The following is a 19,642-nucleotide window of genomic DNA, read 5'->3' as shown; positions in this document are numbered from 1 at the left end:
ATCAGCCTGCTGACGAGTGCCAATAGACTTGATGATATTTGGTTGATCAGCGCTGGATATGGGCAGAAGTCGGTCAACGTATGTAAACAGGTGACCTCTACTGCTGTGTGATTCAATCCTGGAGGTTAATAAAGACACGGACACCCAATTTATACTTACATTAATTAATTGGGAGGAAAAGTCAATAGCTACAATCGCACCAAACTCATAGTATGATACTTGTCACACACCACCCTAGTAAATGATATGTAATTATAGTTACCCTTATCCTTGTAGGTGTTAGATTTCGAGAGGCATTTTGCAGAGGTGGATGGAACATTAGGATCATCTACGTCACATTCTGCATTTTCGGAAAATTCTATATCTAAAGAATCCTAATTGAAAAAAATTTAAAATAATGATATATATATATATATATATATATATATATATATATATATATATATATACACACACACACACACACTTCGCTTGAAAAAGGTAGAGCTGAAACGAAGCATTGGACTTATGGATCAATAAAGCGCCACACTTTTTACATTTTACCTCTGGAGTGCTGCCTATTTTTGGATCGACTTGTTCGGGTCCTTGGTCGTGACCCTGGCGGGCTTGCACCCATCCAAATTTGATGACTGTGCGGCTGACATTTTTGTTTTTTTATATATGGACTGCAGTTATAACACACGCTTATGTATCCTTCAGGATTAGGGTTGTCACAATACCAGAATTTGGACTTTGATACTGTTACTTTGTGTAGTATTGTGATTCTCCATACCAGAACGATACATTGTCAACAGTAATAAAAAAATTTAAAAAAGTGCTTCCATTTTCTGATGTGAGGCGCGAGGTGTGATGAATTTTGAACCTCCCTGTGCCTCACATTAATAGTAATCAAACCCATCAGGTTTCTCACTGTCATAATGGACAACATTGGGTTAATGTGTGAGGTACATGATGGGGTTATTTACTATTAATGTGAGGCACTTGGAGGCACTAAATTCATCACACCCCATGCCTCACCTTAAAGAGGCTCTGTCACCACATTATAAGTGCCCTGTCTCCTACATAAGGAGATGGGCGCTGTAATGTAGGCGACAGCAGTGTTTTTCATTTCGAAAAACGATCTATTTTAAACCACGTTATGAGCGATTTTTAGATTTATGCTAATGAGTTTCTTAGTGCCCAAGTGGGCATGTTTTTACTTTAGACCAAGTGGGCGTTGTATAGAGGGGTGTATGACGCTGACCAATCAGCGTCATACACTTCTCTCCATTCATTTACACTGCACTAGCGATATAGCTATATCGCTATGTGCAGCCACATACACAAACACTAACGTTACTGCAGTGTCCTGATAATGAATATACAATACCTCCAGCCAGGACGTGATGTTTATTCAGAATCCTGACACGTCTGTAGCGTCTCTGTGAGATTTACAGCAAGGCAAACGTAATCTCGCGAGATTACGATGTAATTGTCATTTCAAACGAGATTACGTTTGCCTTGCTGGAATCTCGCAGAAAAGATTCAGAAGTGTCAGGATTCTGAATACACATCACGTCCTGGCTGGAGGTAACGTATATTCAGTATCAGGACACTGCAGTAATGTTATAGTGTGTGTATGTGGCTGCACATAGCGATATAAATATATAGCTAGTACAGAGTAAATGAAGGAGAGAAGTGAATGACGCTGATTGGTCTCTGATTGGTCAGCGTCATACACTCCTCTGTACAATGCCCACTTGGTCTAAAGTAAAAACACGCCCACTTGCGCATTAAGAAACAAATTAGCATAAAGCTAAAAATCACTCATAAAGTGGTAAAAATAGATAGTTTTTCTAAATAAAAAGCATTACTGTCACCTACATTACAGCGCCGATCTCCTTATATAGGAGATAGGGCACTTATAATGTGGTGACAGAGGCTCTATAAGTGAAAGAAAGCAGTTTTTATTTTATTTCTTAACAGCGTACACATTATAAATGACGCAAAAATTGCGTTGTTCAGGTTATAACGGCCGTGCCGATACCGAACGTGTGTTTTATGTATTGAGATTTACTTTTATTTTAATGTTTATTGTAAAAAAAAATGTGTATTTGTATTTTTTTTAATTTAACATAACTGTAATTTTTTTATTTTTAAACTTTAATGCACGGCATGAAAATAGTATCGATATTTCAATGCATCGTGCAACCGTATTCAGGATTAGAAAATAGTAGTGGCGAATAGCAGTGTATCAGAAGGACCAGTATATATATATATATATATATATATAAATATAAAACTAGATAGAAGTCAATATTATCTGATTTTATACTACACCTTTTTCTCGCGGGCTTGTCTCTCTTCACGACGTTTCTCAAATTCTTCAAAAGAGATTTTACCTTCCAGGTAATCAATTAGCTCCGGACTGAACCCGGACATTTTCAGATTCTATTGACTCACGTTTTTATAAACCTTCATGACTTTCACCTGGAAAATGTGAAGATAGATATCAGAGGAACGGTTACAGCACGATGAGAGAGAGGAGGTAAGGGAGAAGTATTACTTGGGCCTCGTTCACATGACAGCGTTTTTATGCTGAGTCAAACGCGTTTTCTGCATCATAATGAGCATGAAAACCGCTTGAAATAAGCCTACAATTAAAAGGGGTAGTCTGGTCACAAGAAATTATCAGCTATCCAATTAATAGGTGCTGAGCGTTAGTTTGGTGGAGATCAGAACGCTGGGATCCCCACAAAATAGCCAAAACGAGTGGTCCTCTTTCCCCCTCAGCCACAAGCCCACTGCCAGGAGGTGTTGCATAGAGCGCTGGTTCGACAAGTGCCCTGCCGCTCCATTCGAAGTATATGGCACTGACAGAAACAGACAGTGGATAGATGATAATTTGTTGTGACTGAAATAAGTAAATAAAAAGGTGCAACCAGTTGTTTGTTTTTGGGAACCAAACTGAGGAATTGGGACAATAAATATTTTTGCCTTCTCTCCTGAAATCCTGCAGTCCCCAAATAAAAAATGAGCGGCAGAAACGACACAAAAAAAAAAAAAAGAAGAAGGAAGGAAGAATGAAGGAGGCAGGTTTTTCTTTAAAGAGGCTCTGTCACCACATTATAAGTGGCCTATATTGTACATGATGTGATCGGCGCTGTAATGTAGATTACAGCAGTGTTTTTTATTTAGAAATACGATCATTTTTGACGGAGTTATGACCTATTTTAGATTTATGCTAATGAGTTTTTCAATGGACAACTGGGCGTGTTTTACTATATGGCCAAGTGGGCGTTGTACAGAGGAGTGTATGACGCTGACCAATCGGTGACCAATCAGCGTCATACACTTCTCTCCATTCATTTATACAGAATATAGCTATATCCCTATGTGCAGCCACATACACAAACATTACTGCAGTGTCCTAACAATGAATATACATTACTACCAGCCAGGATGCGATGTGTATTCAGAATCCTGACCACTTCTGTGGCGTCTCTGTGATATACAGCACAGCACAGCGAGATCTCGCTGTGAATGACAGATTACAGCGTAATCTCGCGAGACTACGCCTGCTATGCTGTAACTCACAGAGACGCTACAGAAGTGGTCAGGATTCTGAATACACATCGCGTCCTGGCTGGTAGTGATGTATATTCATTGTCCGGACACTGCTTTAATGTTAGTCTTTGTGTATGTGGCTGCACATAGTGATATAGCTATATTCTGTATAAATGAGTGGAGAAGTGTGACGCTCATTAGTCACTGATTGGTCAGCGTCATACACTCCTCTGTACAACACCCAGTTGGTCAAAAAGTAAAACACGCCCAGCTGTTCATTAACCCCTTAGTGACCACTAATACGCCTTTTAACGTCATTTACTACTGGGCTTTAGGCTAGGCTGACGCCTTTTCACGTCAGCCTAGTCTAAGTCCTGCACGGGTCTCCCGTGCAGGCAGGAGCCGGGGCTCTGCTGTCTGATGACAGCTGAGCTCCTGCTCCAACGCCCGCGATCGAAGTTTACTTCGATCGCGGCCGTTTAACCCGTTAAATGCCGCCAATAGCGACCGCGGCATTTAACTTTGTTTACAGAGGGAGTGCGCTCCCTCTCTCACCCATCGGCGGCCCGCGAATGAAATCGCGGGTCTCCGATGGGGTGTCATGGCAGCCGGGGGCCTGATAAAAGCCCCCAGGTCTGCCCTGGACATATTCCTGTTAGGACGCGCCGGAGGCACGTCCTAACAGATTGCCTGTCAGATTTACACTGACAGGCAATAATGCTCTGGTATACGAAGTATACCAAAGCATTATAGCAGCGATCGGAACATCGCACAGTAAAGTCCCCTAGTGGGACTAATAAAATCAGTCATCAAAGTGAAATAAAGATTATTAATAAAAAGTACAGTAAAAAAATAAATAAAACCATTTTTTTCCATAAAAAGTGGTTTTATTTAGTAAAAGTGTAAAAAAAAAAAAAAGTACACATATGTGGTATCGCCGCGACCGTAATGACTCCATTAATAAAGTTAATATGTAATTTAAACCGCAAAGTGAACACCGTAAAAAAAAAACGCAAAAAACTATGGCGAAATTGCAATTTTTTTCCATTGCCCCCCAAAAAAGTCATAATAAAAATGAATCAATAAGTCCCATGTACCCCAAAACAGTACCATTCAAAACTACGTCTTGTCCCGCAGAAAACAAGCCCAAAAAATCACTACATTGATGGAAAAATAAAAAAATTACGGCTCTTGGAAAGCGACGATGCAAAAACAAATAATTTTAGTTCCAAAGTGTTTTTATTGTGCAAAAGTCGTAAAACATAAAAAAACCTCCACATATGTGGTATCGCCGTAATCGTACCGACCCATAGAATAAAGGTAACATGTTAATTACGTCGCACAGTGAACGGCGTCAATTTAAAAACGCATAGAACAATGGCGGAATTTCAGTTTTTTTTTATAATCCCCCCCAAAAAGGTTAATAAAAGTTAATATAAAAATTATATGTACCCAAAAATGGTGCCATTAAAAAGCACAACTAATCCCGCAAAAAACAAGTCCTCATACAGCTATGTAGACGAAAAAATAAAAACGTTATAGCTCTTTGAATGCGACTATAGAAAAACGAATAAAATAGCTTGGTCATTAAGGCCTAAAATGGGCTGGTCACTAAGGGGTTAAGAAAGTCATTAGCATAAAGGTAAAATAGCTCATAACTCCATCAAAAATGATTGTTTTTCTAAATAAAAAACACTGCTGTAATCTACATTACAGCGCCGATCACATCATGTACAAGATAGGCCACTTATAATGTGGTGACAGAGCCTCTTTAAACCGATTGGCTAACTAAAAACTATTCTAACAAAAAGTGTTGCTCATAGCAACCAATCAGATCACTTCTTTCATTTTCATACCTGTCCTAGAAAAAAAAAACAGAATGTGATTGGCTGACATAGGTAAAACTTTGTTATAACAGTGCTCATGTAGGACAGACATTACATTGACACCTGTTATGGGGGAACTGTGGTAGGAACGGAACACGGTAGATCCGCTGTGTGAGTAAGATGTCACTACAGGCATTGTTTCATGGCATCTGCAAGTTTGCTTTTGCAATACATGTATATGAAGCGAGTATGAATGCGTGGACTTTCTCCCTGTAAGAAATAACGTCCTAGTCCAGCTACACAGCAATGTGCACTAATATATAACACAAGACATATAAAAAAACACACACACACAATAAAATATACCTATTTAAATGTAACACAATGCATAGTTATATAAGGCAAGTACATTATATACATATAAAACCCATACGATAGTACACACGCCGATAATATAATATATACCTCCTGATATATAATAAACACACCGCTATACGGTATAACACGCCCCTTGCTGTATAATATTCACAGTTACGTATAATAACGTGCACCTTGCGCCAGAGACCAGACTCCTCGCTTGTACGGATAACTCTGCGCCATGTACAGGACGTCAGCGGCGCTCACATTGTACACCAGGAACTGTGGCGAGAGCGGTCATGTGACCCGGCCCGGCAATGACGTCACCAGATCATGTGACCGCGTTCGATTCAAACCAAAGTGGCGGGGGATAGATGTGTAAACGTGATGAGCGGGCGGGGTGTACATGTGATGAGCGGGGTGTAGATGTGTGTACATGTGATGAGCGGGCGGGGTGTAGATGTGTGTACATGTGATGAGCGGGCGCGGTGTTGATGTGTGTACATGTGATGAGCGGGGTGTAGATGTGTGTACATGTGATGAGCGGGGGTGTAGATGTGTGTACATGTGATGAGCGGGGGTGTAGATGTGTGTACATGTGATGAGCGGGTGCGGTGTAGATGTGTGTACATGTGATGAGCAGGGTGTAGATGTGTGTACATGTGATGAGCGGGGTGTAGATGTGTGTACATGTGATGAGCGGGCGGGGTGTAGATGTGTGTACATGTGATGAGCGGGTGCGGTGTAGATGTGTGTACATGTGATGAGCAGGGTGTAGATGTGTGTACATGTGATGAGCGGGGTGTAGATGTGTGTACATGTGATGAGCGGGCGGGGTGTAGATGTGTGTACATGTGATGAGCGGGGGGGTGTAGATGTATGTACATGTGATGAGCGGGCAGGGTGTAGATGTATGTAAATGTGATGAGCAGGCAGGGTGTTGATGTGTGTACATGTGATGAGGCGGGGTGTAGATGTGTGTACATGTGATGAGCGGGCGGGGTGTAGATGTGTGTACATGTGATGAGCGGGCGCGGTGTAGATGTGTGTACATGTGATGAGCAGGGTGTAGATGTGTGTACATGTGATGAGCAGGGTGTAGATGTGTGTACATGTGATGAGCGGGCGCGGTGTTGATGTGTGTACATGTGATGGGCGGGGTGTAGATGTGTGTACATGTGATGAGCGGGCAGGGTGTAGATGTGTGTACATGTGATGAGCGGGGGTGTAGATGTATGTAAATGTGATGAGCAGGCAGGGTGTAGATGTATGTACATGTGATGAGCAGGCAGGGTGTAGATGTGTGTACATGTGATGGGCGGGGTGTAGATGTGTGTACATGTGATGGGCGGGGTGTAGATGTGTGTACATGTGATGGGCGGGGTGTAGATGTGTGTACATGTAATGGGCGGTGTGTAGATGTGTGTACATGTGATTAGCGGGCAGGGTGTAGATGTGTGTACATGTGATGAGCGGGGGTGTAGATGTATGTACATGTGATGAGCAGGCAGGGTGTAGATGTATGTACATGTGATGAGGCGGGGTGTAGATGTATGTACATGTGATGAGCGGGTGGGGTGTAGATGTGTGTACATGTGATGAGCGGGCGCGGTGTTGATGTGTGTACATGTGATGAGGCGGGGTGTAGATGTGTGCACATGTGATGAGCGGGCGCGGTGTTGATGTGTGTACATGTGATGAGGCGGGATGTAGATGTATGTACATGTGATGAGCGGGCAGGGTGTAGATGTGTGTACATGTGATGGGCGGGGTGTAGATGTGTGTACATGTGATGAGCGGGCAGGGTGTAGATGTGTGTACATGTGATGAGCGGGGGTGTAGATGTATGTAAATGTGATGAGCAGGCAGGGTGTTGATGTGTGTACATGTGATGAGGCGGGGTGTAGATGTGTGTACATGTGATGAGCGGGCGGGGTGTAGATGTGTGTACATGTGATGAGCGGGCGCGGTGTTGATGTGTATACATGTGATGAGGCGGGGTGTAGATGTGTGTACATGTGATGAGGCGGGGTGTAGATGTGTGTACATGTGATGAGCGGGCGCGGTGTTGATGTGTGTACATGTGATGATGTGATGAGGCGGGATGTAGATGTGTGTACATGTGATGAGCGGGGTGTAGATGTGTGTACATGTGATGAGCGGGCAGGGTGTAGATGTGTGTACATGTGATGAGCGGGGGGGTGTAGATGTATGTACATGTGATGAGCAGGCAGGGTGTAGATGTGTGTACATGTGATGGGCGGGATGTAGATGTGTGTACATGTGATGAGCGGGCGCGGTGTAGATGTATGTACATGTGATGAGCAGGCAGGGTGTAGATGTGTTTACATGTAATGGGCGGGGTGTAGATGTGTGTACATGTGATGGGCGGGGTGTAGATGTGTGTACATGTGATGAGCGGGCGCGGTGTTGATGTGTGTACATGTGATGAGGCGGGGTGTAGATGTGTGTACATGTGATGAGCGGGCAGGGTGTAGATGTGTGTACATGTGATGAGCGGGCGCGGTGTTGATGTGTGTACATGTGATGGGCGGGGTGCAGATGTGTGTACATGTGATGAGCGGGGGTGTAGATGTATGTAAATGTGATGAGCAGGCAGGGTGTAGATGTATGTACATGTGATGAGCAGGCAGGGTGTAGATGTGTGTACATGTGATGGGCGGGGTGTAGATGTGTGTACATGTGATGGGCGGGGTGTACATGTGTGTACATGTGATGGGCGGGGTGTAGATGTGTGTACATGTGATGGGCGGTGTGTAGATGTGTGTACATGTGATGAGCGGGCAGGGTGTAGATGTATGTACATGTGATCAGCGGGCAGGGTGTAGATGTGTGTACATGTGATGGGCGGGGGTGTAGATGTATGTACATGTGATGAGCAGGCAGGGTGTAGATGTATGTACATGTGATGAGGCGGGGTGTAGATGTATGTACATGTGATGAACGGGTGGGGTGTAGATGTGTGTACATGTGATGAGCGGGCGCGGTGTTGATGTGTGTACATGTGATGAGGCGGGGTGTAGATGTGTGCACATGTGATGAGCGGGCGGGGTGTAGATGTGTGTACATGTGATGAGCGGGCGCGGTGTTGATGTGTGTACATGTGATGAGGCGGGGTGTAGATGTGTGTACATGTGATGAGCGGGGTGTAGATGTGTGTACATGTGATGAGCGGGCGGGATGTAGATGTGTGTACATGTGATGAGCGGGCGCGGTGTTGATGTGTGTACATGTGATGAGGCGGGGTGTAGATGTGTGTACATGTGATGAGGCGGGGTGTAGATGTGTGTACATGTGATGAGCGGGCGCGGTGTTGATGTGTGTACATGTGATGAGGCGGGATGTAGATGTGTGTACATGTGATGAGCGGGGGTGTAGATGTATGTAAATGTGATGAGCAGGCAGGGTGTAGATGTATGTACATGTGATGAGCAGGCAGGGTGTAGATGTGTGTACATGTGATGGGCGGGGTGTAGATGTGTGTACATGTGATGGGCGGGGTGTAGATGTGTGTACATGTGATGGGCGGGGTGTAGATGTGTGTACATGTGATTAGCGGGCAGGGTGTAGATGTGTGTACATGTGATGAGCGGGGGTGTAGATGTATGTACATGTGATGAGCAGGCAGGGTGTAGATGTATGTACATGTGATGAGGCGGGGTGTAGATTTGTGTACATGTGATGAGGCGGGGTGTAGATGTATGTACATGTGATGAGCGGGCAGGGTGTAGATGTGTGTACATGTGATGAGCGGGCGCGGTGTTGATGAGTGTACATGTGATGAGCGGGCGGCGTGTAGATGTATGTACATGTGATGAGCGGGCAGGGTGTATATGTATGTACATGTGATGAGCGGGCAGGGTGTAGATGTATGTACATGTGATGAGCGGGCAGGGTATAGATGTATGTACATGTGATGAGCGGGCAGGGTGTAGATGTGTGTACATGTGATGAGCGGGCGGGGTGTAGATGTATGTACATGTGATGAGCGGGCAGGGTGTATATGTATGTACATGTGATGAGCGGGCAGGATGTAGATGTATGTACATGTGATGAGCGGGCAGGGTATAGATGTATGTACATGTGATGAGCGGGCAGGGTGTAGATGTGTGTACATGTGATGAGCGGGGGTGTAGATGTATGTACATGTGATGAGGCGGGGTGTAGATGTGTGTACATGTGATGAGGCGGGGTGTAGATGTGTGTACATGTGATGAGGCGGGGTGTAGATGTATGTACATGGGATGAGCGGGCAGGGTGTAGATGTGTGTACATGTGATGAGCGGGCAGGGTGTAGATGTATGTACATGTGATGAGCGGGCAGGGTGTAGATGTGTGTACATGTGATGGGCGGGGGTGTAGATGTATGTACATGTGATGAGCAGGCAGGGTGTAGATGTGTGTACATGTGATGGGCGGGGGTGTAGATGTATGTACATGTGATGAGCAGGCAGGGTGTAGATGTGTGTACATGTGATGGGCGGGGTGTAGATGTATGTACATGTGATGAGCAGGCAGGGTGTGGATGTGTGTACATGTGATGAGGCGGGGTGTAGATGTGTGCACATGTGATCAGCGGGCTGGGTGTAGATGTGTGTACATGTGATGTGGTCAGCGTCATACAATTCTCTTCACAACGCCCACTTGGTAAAAAGTAAAAACACGCCCAGTTGTCTATAAAGAAAGTCATTAGCATACATATAAAATTGTTCATAACTTTGTCAAAAATGATCGTTTTTCAAAATAAAAACCACTTCTGTTCTCTATATTACAGCGCCGATCAGATTATGTAGGAGATAGGGCACTTATAATCTGGTGACAGAGCCTCTTTAAATAACCTCCTGAACTGTCAACGGGGCGTGTGCTGGCAAGGGGGCGTGTTACTATGGCTGTGACACTGTCCAGGCAAGAGCGAGGAGAGAGTGTGTGCGTGTGCGCGTGCTCACTCTTCAGTTTTCAAGATCAGTCTTCTGCCGAACTGGAAAAGGGGCTTGTCACTGCTACGGACAGTTTAAGAGCTGTGGAGAGGGGAGCGCACTCTCATCTCTTCAGCTCTTGCGAAAGATCAGTCTTGTACTTGGTCTGCCGAACTGGCAAGGGGGCGTCACTGCTCCGGACAGTGTAAGAGCTGGGGAGCGCTTGCATTGTCCGTAGCAGAGACACGCCCCCTTGACAGTTCGGCAGACAATGTACAAGACTGATCTCTCGCAAGAGATGAGAGCGCGCATGCACGCTCTCCTCCCCACACCTCTTACACTGTCCGTAACAGTGACACGCCCCCAAGACTGATCTTGAAAGCTGAAGAGTGAGAGAGTGTGCGCGCGCACACACTTTCTCCTTGCTCTAACACTGTCCATATCTGATTGCACAGTGTCACAGCCATAGTAACATGCCCCCTTGCCATTACACAGTTGACAGTTCAGGGGGTTATTTAACTATCGGGCACCAAATATAACGGCAGCGATATCTAAATAACGGAGGGAGGTAGAAAAAAAATTTAAAGTGTCCCAGGGTTTGTGCAGCCCTTCTCATTACATGCTGCACTCAGCTACACAGGTATGGGGAGGTAAAAGATTCTCTTTAACAGGACACGAGAAAAGTAAGACTATGTTCACATTGCGTTGGAGGACCCGTTTTGAGCCTCGGTCACAGATCCAGCCAAAAGTGATGGACAAAATAACAGACAACATGAGGGAAACCCGACAGAACCCATTAAAGTCAATGGGTTTCGTTGGGCGCCGTTGGTGTCTGTCAAGCGATGGATCCTGAGTAGAACGAAGGAAAGACTGAAAACAGATGTGAACAAAGCCTGAGATACCTCATTAGATTGGATCCTTACATGAGAATATAATCTAATAGAACATTGATTATAACTCAAAGCACGGTGACAGACTCTTTTTAAAGTTCTGGTCTAGGATTGTAACTTTACATATGATGTGGTACCGTCACTTTAGATATCATATCAAGGTTGGGTAGCTATATTTAAAGGAACAGTGTCACGAAAAAAAATTTTTTTACATCAGTTTGGTTTTAGTGTTTTATTAAAAACTTTTATATTTATTTGTGTGTTTGTGTTTTACTTTTTTTTATTTTTTCACTTTTTCTTCCCTATGGGGGCTGCCATTTTTTTTCCATTTCTGTATGTGTCGATTAACGACACATACAGACATGGAATACGGCAGCTACAGTCCCATACTGAATGCGAACGGGGCCCGTTCCATTCACTATGCTGTACGCCGTCTGTGTGGGAACGGCGCATGCGCCGCTCCCACACAGTCCAAGTTGAACTGTGCGCCGTCCGGCGCCATTTTCCTGTAGACCGGAAGTCGCGGCCGGACAGTAAGATTACTACTTCCGGTCGCGGCTTCCGGACTTGTGCACTTGGAGCGGCGGTAGCAGACGGAGCGGACGGACTGGAGGGAGCGGCGGCGACTGGAGCAGGTAAGTTATTTCTATGTATGTTCGTGTTTTACTGTGTGTTTACTACTGTATGTTAACCTACTACACTGTGTGTTAGCTCAAAAAATGGCGACACACACAGTGTAGGAGGTTTGACCGTTCAATCCCCTCGTTTCTCCCGGCACTAGCCAGGATAAAGGAGGGGGGATTCTGAGAGCTCACTAGAGCGAGTGAGTTTTCCCAAATTTTGCAGCATAAAGCAATGTGGTTGCTTTACCACATGCAATGCTGCAATTTTGGGAATTGCTCCATCTAGTGACCAGCGCTGGGAAATATTATAAATTAGAATCTAATTTATAATATTTCCTGACTAGTGAAAAAAAGTAAAAAATTAGAACAATGTTTAATCATTTTTACACTAACTGTTCAATTAAAAAAAAAACTCGCAACACATTCCCTTTAACTACGACATGCTTTCTTCTATAGGATAGCACTGGTGTCTTCAAACAACCACTTCCTGTCAAGCCGAATGGAGATCATGAGTGAATGCTACACTCCCTCAATTGGATTCAGGACAACCTTGACTTGGCTACTGAAGGATATTAACATCCATAAATATTTCCCTTACAGCTTTGGCTTTTTGTTTGGAGTCTTTGTCTAGCTTGGAAATAAATCTACTCCCATGTTGCAGTTCTCTTGCAGACTGCAGCAGGTTTTCCTCCAGGATTTTCCTGTATTTTGATCCCATCATTTTATTATCCTAAACTTATCAATGTCTGCTGCAGTGTCTAAAAGTTTTATTGAATTCACGATAATTCAATGCGATTGCAAAATAAAATGTGAAAAAGTCCAAGGGGTGTGAACACTTTTTTAGGCAAAGAAGACCAGTCTAATGTAAGACTAAGATTCTACACCCAAAATATTCAAATCTAAAGTCTTGACATGACACAAATGTATTAATGTGATGTTTTGATAAAAAGGTATTTTCTTGCGTTATAATTTTTAGCGCTAGTTTGATTATTTTTTTTAAAAGCCAAGGAAATGGTGATATAAAGTTGAGGCGAGATACAGCGTTGTGTTATTGATGGTCCGGTCCTGGGAGGGCTGGCAGAGGCTGCTGCGGAAAAGCTTGGTCCAGCTGCACAATCTCCAGTTCAGAAATGTTTATACATACCGAGAACATTCAATCTGCAATAAATATCCCTTTGAAATTGTCTATATTAACTGTCGTCTTGTGTATTTTCTGTTCTAAACAAACATGATGTGATCACGAGTGTATTTTACAGTTTTTATGTTATGTTTTACTTGTGCCTGTCTTGGTTGTGCATACTCTACTTGTACGCTATACGATATCCTAAATGCTTCTTAGCCTTCGTTCACATCTGCGTTGGGGTCCCGTTTTGACGTTCCGTCTGAGCTTTCCGTCAGAACGGAAGCCTGAACAGACAGAAAACTAAAAAAAAACATTGATTTCAATGGTGACGGATCCGGTTCCCGTGGTTTCCGTTTGTCTCTGTTGTGCACCGATCGTTTTGCTGGAAGCAATAGCATAGTCGACTACACGATTGCTTCGCTATTGCTTCCGGAAAAACTACGGGTCCGGTGCACAACAGAGACAAATGGAAACCATGTGCACCGGATCCGTCACCATTGAAATCAATGGTGATGGAAACGGAAACCTCTGGTTTCCGTTTCTGTCTGTTCAGGGTCCCGTTCTGATGGAAAGCTCTGACGGAACGTCAGAACGGGACCCCAACACAGATGTGAACGAAGCCTTACATATTATTTTACGTATTATTTGTTAACAAATATTTAACATTAGATAATTGTACCAGATCTGTCAGCAGACAAAGCAATGTAAGCTGATCTCATATTTTAAAGGAGTTGTCTGATCTGGACAACACCTCTCCATATGCCCTATAAGGCTATGTTCACACGGAGTATTTTGGGGGAGGAATATCTGCCTCAAAGCTCCAAACGGAATTTTGAGGCAGATATTCCTCCCCCAAAATACTCAGTGTGAATAGCAATTATCGCGCCGTTTTTCGCCCGCGGCCATTGAGCGCCGCGGGCATAAAACACGCTTTCTCCTGCCTCCCATTGAAGTCAATGGGAGGTCGGACGCGGAAGCGCCCGAAGATAGGGCATGTCGCTTCTTTTTCCCGCGAGGCAGTTTTACTGCTCGCGGGAAAAAGACGCCGACGCCTCCCATTGAAATCAATGGGAGGCGTTCTCGGGCCGTTTCTGCCGAGTTTTGCGACGCGGTTTCCGCGTCAAAAAACTCGGCAAAAGACCCCGTGTGAACGAGTATCTGGATGGCAGAGAGAGGGGTATCCCCTGCTGGGGACCCACCTCTCTGAGCCAAAGCGGAATCATCCTAACAACCCTGTCCATCCATGTTTTGCATGGAGTGCCATTAATTTGAATGACACATGCAATTCTACATTCCCCAGCAGTGGCCGACTGCAACTTCCCCTAGCAAAACCAGCGGTTTGCCGTCGGTCTTAGGCCCTGTTCACACAGAGTTTTTTGCAGGCAGAAAAATCTGCCTCAAAATTCCGTCTGGAATTTTGAGACAGATTTTGTCCTGCCTGCAAGCCGTTTGCCGCGCTTTTCGCAGTGTTTTTCGGCCTTGGCCATTGAGCGCTGCAGGCAAAGTACGCTGCAAAAAACGCTTTCTCGAACTCCCATTGATGTCAATGGGGGGTCAGAGACGGAAACGGCCGAAGAAAGGGCATGTCACTTCTTTCTCCCGCAAGTCTTTTTTTTCCTGCTCGCGGGAAAAAAAACGCCTCCGCCTCCCATTGAGATCAATGGGAGGCGATTTTGGCCGTTTTTTGCTGCGGTTTCCGACACTGTTTCCGCGGAAAAAGGCTAAGGGTATTTTCACACGCACACGCTGTGTTTTCGGGGCGTAAACGCCCTGAAATACGCCCCAACAAGCGGTAGCTGAACGTCTACAAACATCTTCCCATTGAATTCAATGGGAAAAGTGGCGTTTCATTCAGACAGGGTGTTTTTTTATGCCGCCGTTTTAAGAAACGACGCGTAAAAAAACGCCCCATAAAAAAAAGTAGCATGTCATTTCTTGAGCCGTTTTTGGAGCTGTTTTTCATTATGTCAATAGAAAAACGGCTCCAAAAAACGCCTGAAAAAACATTTTTAGCTTCAAAAACGGCTGAAAATCAGAGGCTATTTTAAAACTCTGAAAACAGCTCTATTATGTTCAGCCATTTTTGACTTTGCGTGTGAACATACACTTATAAGCCAGACTTGTGGTGATCAGCTGATCAATATGAAATTTTGAGGTTTAAAATTGTGTGTCTAACCTGTGTTTTTGTTGTTTTGTTTTTTTTCCATCCATCTACTTTCCTTTTGACAATGTGTATATTCTCTTTGCCTCTTGGTGGGAAGCCTCTACCTGGGGTGATGCTATTGATGTACTCTGCACTGGAGTCCATGAGATATCGACACCCTCCTGCTCCCACTCCGCTCTCACAGAATGTAGTTTAAAGTGTAGCTAAACATTTGACAAACTTCTGACATGTATATATGCAAAAAATAGCGCTTCAAAAAAATAGCGCTGCTAACATCCAAGGGTATTGTCGTGGAAATCAATGGCTCAAAATATATTAGACTGAAATTTATACGAGTCCAAGCAGACTCTCAGGCCAAGCCCCAATATTCAGTATCCTAATTAGGATATTTCACCGATATATATCGAGAGAGGAGAAGAAAACACACAGACACGCTGAAATGCTCAAAATGCTCCTCTGAAGGATTTATTACCAAACTCAAACTGTTAAACTGAAATTCAGAAGGGGTGTAGGCTTGAGGTTAACCAATCAGAGACAATGTGACAATATTTGTTATTCAGTAAAAAGCATACAATAAAATACATCCCAGATACATCATTATAATTCTTCACACATTAGGTTTGCAGGTGTCTTATCTCTCTTGGACAGAATATTCTCGTAGAGATGGGGGAGACTCTCTTCACACACATATTTTGACCCTCCCTTCTCACTCCCTGTTCTTTCTCTACACACTTCGCATGGGAACCAAGGTCAAAGATAAAACATACGAAATCAACATTACTTGTGTTAAAGGAACAATGACTTTCCTATTCACTACAAAAGAACTAAGATGGGAACTCCAGACAAGATGGCTACTGCACGAAACAAAATCATTTAAACATTATTGTAATCACTTTCACATAATACATATCTTAGTAATTCGGCCTCCTCCTTGATAATTCACAATGTAATTTCATACAGAGAATATAAGCAAATAAACCGTCCTTCACAGTATCTTCACACACAAACTCGAAAACGTCTCAAAATACGGAGCTGTTTTCAAGGGAAAACAGCTCCTGATTTTCAGATGTTTTTTAAGCCACTAGCGTTTTTCGCAGCGTTTTTTAAATCAATGGGCAAATGTTTGGAGGCGTTCTGCTTCCGGTTTTTCGGCCGTTTACAGCCCGAAAAACGGCCGAAAATAGGTCGGGTATACATACCCTAATAGAGGAGAATCCAGTAGTTCAAAACAAGACTACATTTATTGGTACAAACTTAAAATAGACTAAGCGCTTCTACGCCGAACCGGTGTCTTCATCAGGTCAAAAAAAAAAAAAACGGGTTCGGTGTAGAAGCGCGTAGTCTATTTCAAGTTTGTACTAATAAATGTAGTCTTGTTTTGAACTACTGGATTCTCCTATATTGGCTGTTAGCAGTGCTATTTTTTGAAGCTCCATTTTTTGCATATATATATATATATATATATATATATATATACACCCAGCGGTTCCCCTATTCAGGTGGCTGGTTCTTCTAACCCAGCTGCAGCTTCATCCTACACATCTTTACCATTGCTGTGCTTGTTGCAGCACAACTCCAATAGGTGAGCAGTTATCAATTCACAGCACTGAGCACTGAGCACTGAGACCCCCCACCAATCGCTAGAACGAAGCTGCTGAAGCACTCGTGTGAGCACTCAGCTGCTTCGTGTCTGTTCGGCTTTTTCCGGAAATAAATGTATCGGTGTACGGACTCAATAGAAAGTCTACGAGCCCGTACTCTGATACATCGGCTTTCCGGAAAAATATGCTTCAAAATTCCGTCTGGAATTTTGAGACAGATTTTGACCTGCCTGCACGCCGTTTGCCGCATTTTTCGGCCATGGCCATTGAGCGCTGCAGGCAAAAGACGGTGCAAAAAAACGCTTCCTCTGACTCCCATTGATGTCAATGGGGGGTCAGAGACAGAAACGCTCGAAGAAAGGGCATGTCGCTTCTTTTTCCCGCAAGTGTTTTTTTCCGGCTCGCGGGAAAAAAGAGGAACAGACACGAAGCGGCGGAGCGCTCACACAAGCACTTCAGCTGCTTAGTTCTAGCGATTGGTGGGGGTCTCAGTGCTCGGACCCCTACCAATCCAAACTTCTGACATGTCACTGTGACATGTTAGAAGTTTGTCAAACATTTAGCTACACTTTAAGGCCAGGATCTCACACAGAGTTTTGATGCAGTTTTTGGAGCAGTTTTTTAAGCCAAACACAGTAGTGGACACAATAGAAACTAGATGCATCAGTCTTTTGTTTATACCTTTCCTTCCTTTTGATCCACTTCTGGCTTTGGCTCAAAACAATGAGCCAAAAACTGCATCAAAACTCTGTGTGTGATTCTGGCCTAACAGAGAGAGAAACTGCAGCTGCGTCCAACTCCTTCCTGTCTACTATTTATTGATAACGTTTTTAGGAACTGAGGAGGTTTCTGTCCACACACGGCAGATTTGTTGCAGAAATTTCTGCGACTGAATAGTCAGTTCCATCCATCTGAATGTTTCTGCATCAGGTGTTTGGATTTCTGCATGCTCCATTTAGATGAATGAAACAGATTTTCACTCTCAGAGATTTCTGCATCATATCTGCTGCGTGTAAACATACCCTAAGGCCGGGTTCCCACGTAGCGTAAATGCTCCGGAATTTCCGTAACGGAATTGTGTGTGGAAATTCTGCAGCGTTTAAGCAGCAACAAAGTGGGTGAGATTTAGTAAGTCTCTACCACATACTGTGGAAAAAAAGCTGCATAAACATTAATAAATTGATCTGCGGAGCGGAATTTTATTCCGCAGCATGTCAATTAAGGCCCCATGCACACGAACGTAAAAATGTCCGTAATTACGGGTCCATAGACTTCTATTGGCCACGGGTACCTTCCCGTTTGCATGTCACTTCTTGGGACGTAATTGGAGCCGTTTTTCCAATGAAAACCAGCTCCAATTACGTCCGTAATAGACGCCGCGAAAAACGCGTGCACTTGTCAAAACGTATGAAATTTAGGAGCTGTTTTCGCCTGAAAACCGCTGCAATTTCAGACGTAATTGGCGTTGCCGTATGAACATCCCCTTATGCTGTGTTTTCATTTATTTTCTGTTGTGGGTTTTCCCCATTGAATTTAATGGGGATGCAAAACCCCCAACAGAAAGCCAAGTGTTGCGACTTTTGCTGCGTATTCACAGTGCTTACGCCGCATAAATCGCAATGCCGAAAAAACAAACAAACATACTTACTCAGAACGCCCTCATTGTTCGTGCAGCCCGGCCTCCTGGGATGATGATGTATCCCATGTGACTGCTGCAGCCAATCACAGGCTACAGCGTCACATGGCCTGAAATGTCATCCAGGGAGGCTGGAGCGGACGTCAGAGGAGGGAAGGGGTAAGTATGTGCGCTTAATTACGCAGCAGAATTTCCGTCTGAAAAATCGCACCACAATGTGGTGCAATTTTTCAGACGGAAAGTCCTGCAGGTTCCAGGTTCTATACGTTGCGTGGTTTTTATGCACCATATACGTCCCATGGGAACCCAGCCTAAGGGTAGGTTCCCACAGGCAGGATACGCTGCAGAGGAATCTCAAAAAACCTCAGGTAATTCAGTCACAGAAATCCGCAGCAAATAGTGCATTATTGCTGCTGTTTTACCTGCGGATTTCAAGCATTGATTATTGGAAACTATATGATTACCTATGGATTTCAAGCGGGTTTTACTGCCTTGTACAATACTCAACTTGCCTATTTTAGTGCAGAATTTATGCTCCTCATCCAAGTCTGTGGGCCAAACACGCAGCATCTCCGTATAGAATACGCAGCATAAATTGACATGCTGCTGGTTTAAAAGTCGGACTGCACGACTTTTGTGCGTTTTTTTTCCGCAGCGTGGGCATGAGATTTTCAAAATCATATTCACTTTGCTGCTACTGTAAATACTGCGGAATTTCCTGCAAAAAAGTCAACCTTGTTTTTCGCTATGCGGGAAGCATTAGGCTGAATGCACACGATGCGTATGAATCTCTGGAATCTCATGTACACGCTGCGGTATTTTTCAGCACGTAAATTGACCTGCGTTTCCGCTTGCGAATTGCATCAGCCTAATACTAAGTAAAAACGCACCAAAACCCGTAGCATGAAAGCGCACCGATTTACGCATCAAAACGTAATA

The 19,642-nt window shown here is 44.0% G+C and overlaps 1 protein-coding gene across 8 annotated transcripts in view; it reads right to left on the bottom strand.

The window, feature by feature from the left end:
* GTF3C3 (general transcription factor IIIC subunit 3) overlaps positions 1–6,033 on the bottom strand; it is a 38,220-nt gene extending 32,187 nt beyond the window's left edge. For 4 of the 8 annotated variants that reach the window (XR_012850324.1, XR_012850325.1, XM_075835535.1 and 1 more), the window contains exons 1-3: positions 5,838–6,033; positions 2,320–2,469; positions 263–374 (exon numbers count right to left, since the gene is read on the bottom strand). Coding sequence is in view for 6 of the 8 variants with exons in the window: in XM_075835535.1 (XP_075691650.1) it covers positions 263–374; positions 2,320–2,421 (214 nt within the window). In the remaining 2 variants the exon portion in view is untranslated. Of the gene's footprint in view, positions 1–262; positions 375–2,319; positions 2,470–5,495; positions 5,643–5,837 lie in introns of all 8 variants that reach the window. The other 4 variants (XM_075835536.1, XM_075835537.1, XM_075835539.1 and 1 more) reach the window with 4 other exon arrangements.
* Positions 6,034–19,642: the final 13,609 nt, after the last annotated feature.

This window comes from Rhinoderma darwinii, chromosome 8 (assembly GCF_050947455.1).
Source record: "Rhinoderma darwinii isolate aRhiDar2 chromosome 8, aRhiDar2.hap1, whole genome shotgun sequence".
Taxonomy (NCBI): Eukaryota; Metazoa; Chordata; class Amphibia; order Anura; family Rhinodermatidae; genus Rhinoderma; species Rhinoderma darwinii.
This window is presented reverse-complemented; position numbering and strand designations above follow the sequence as displayed.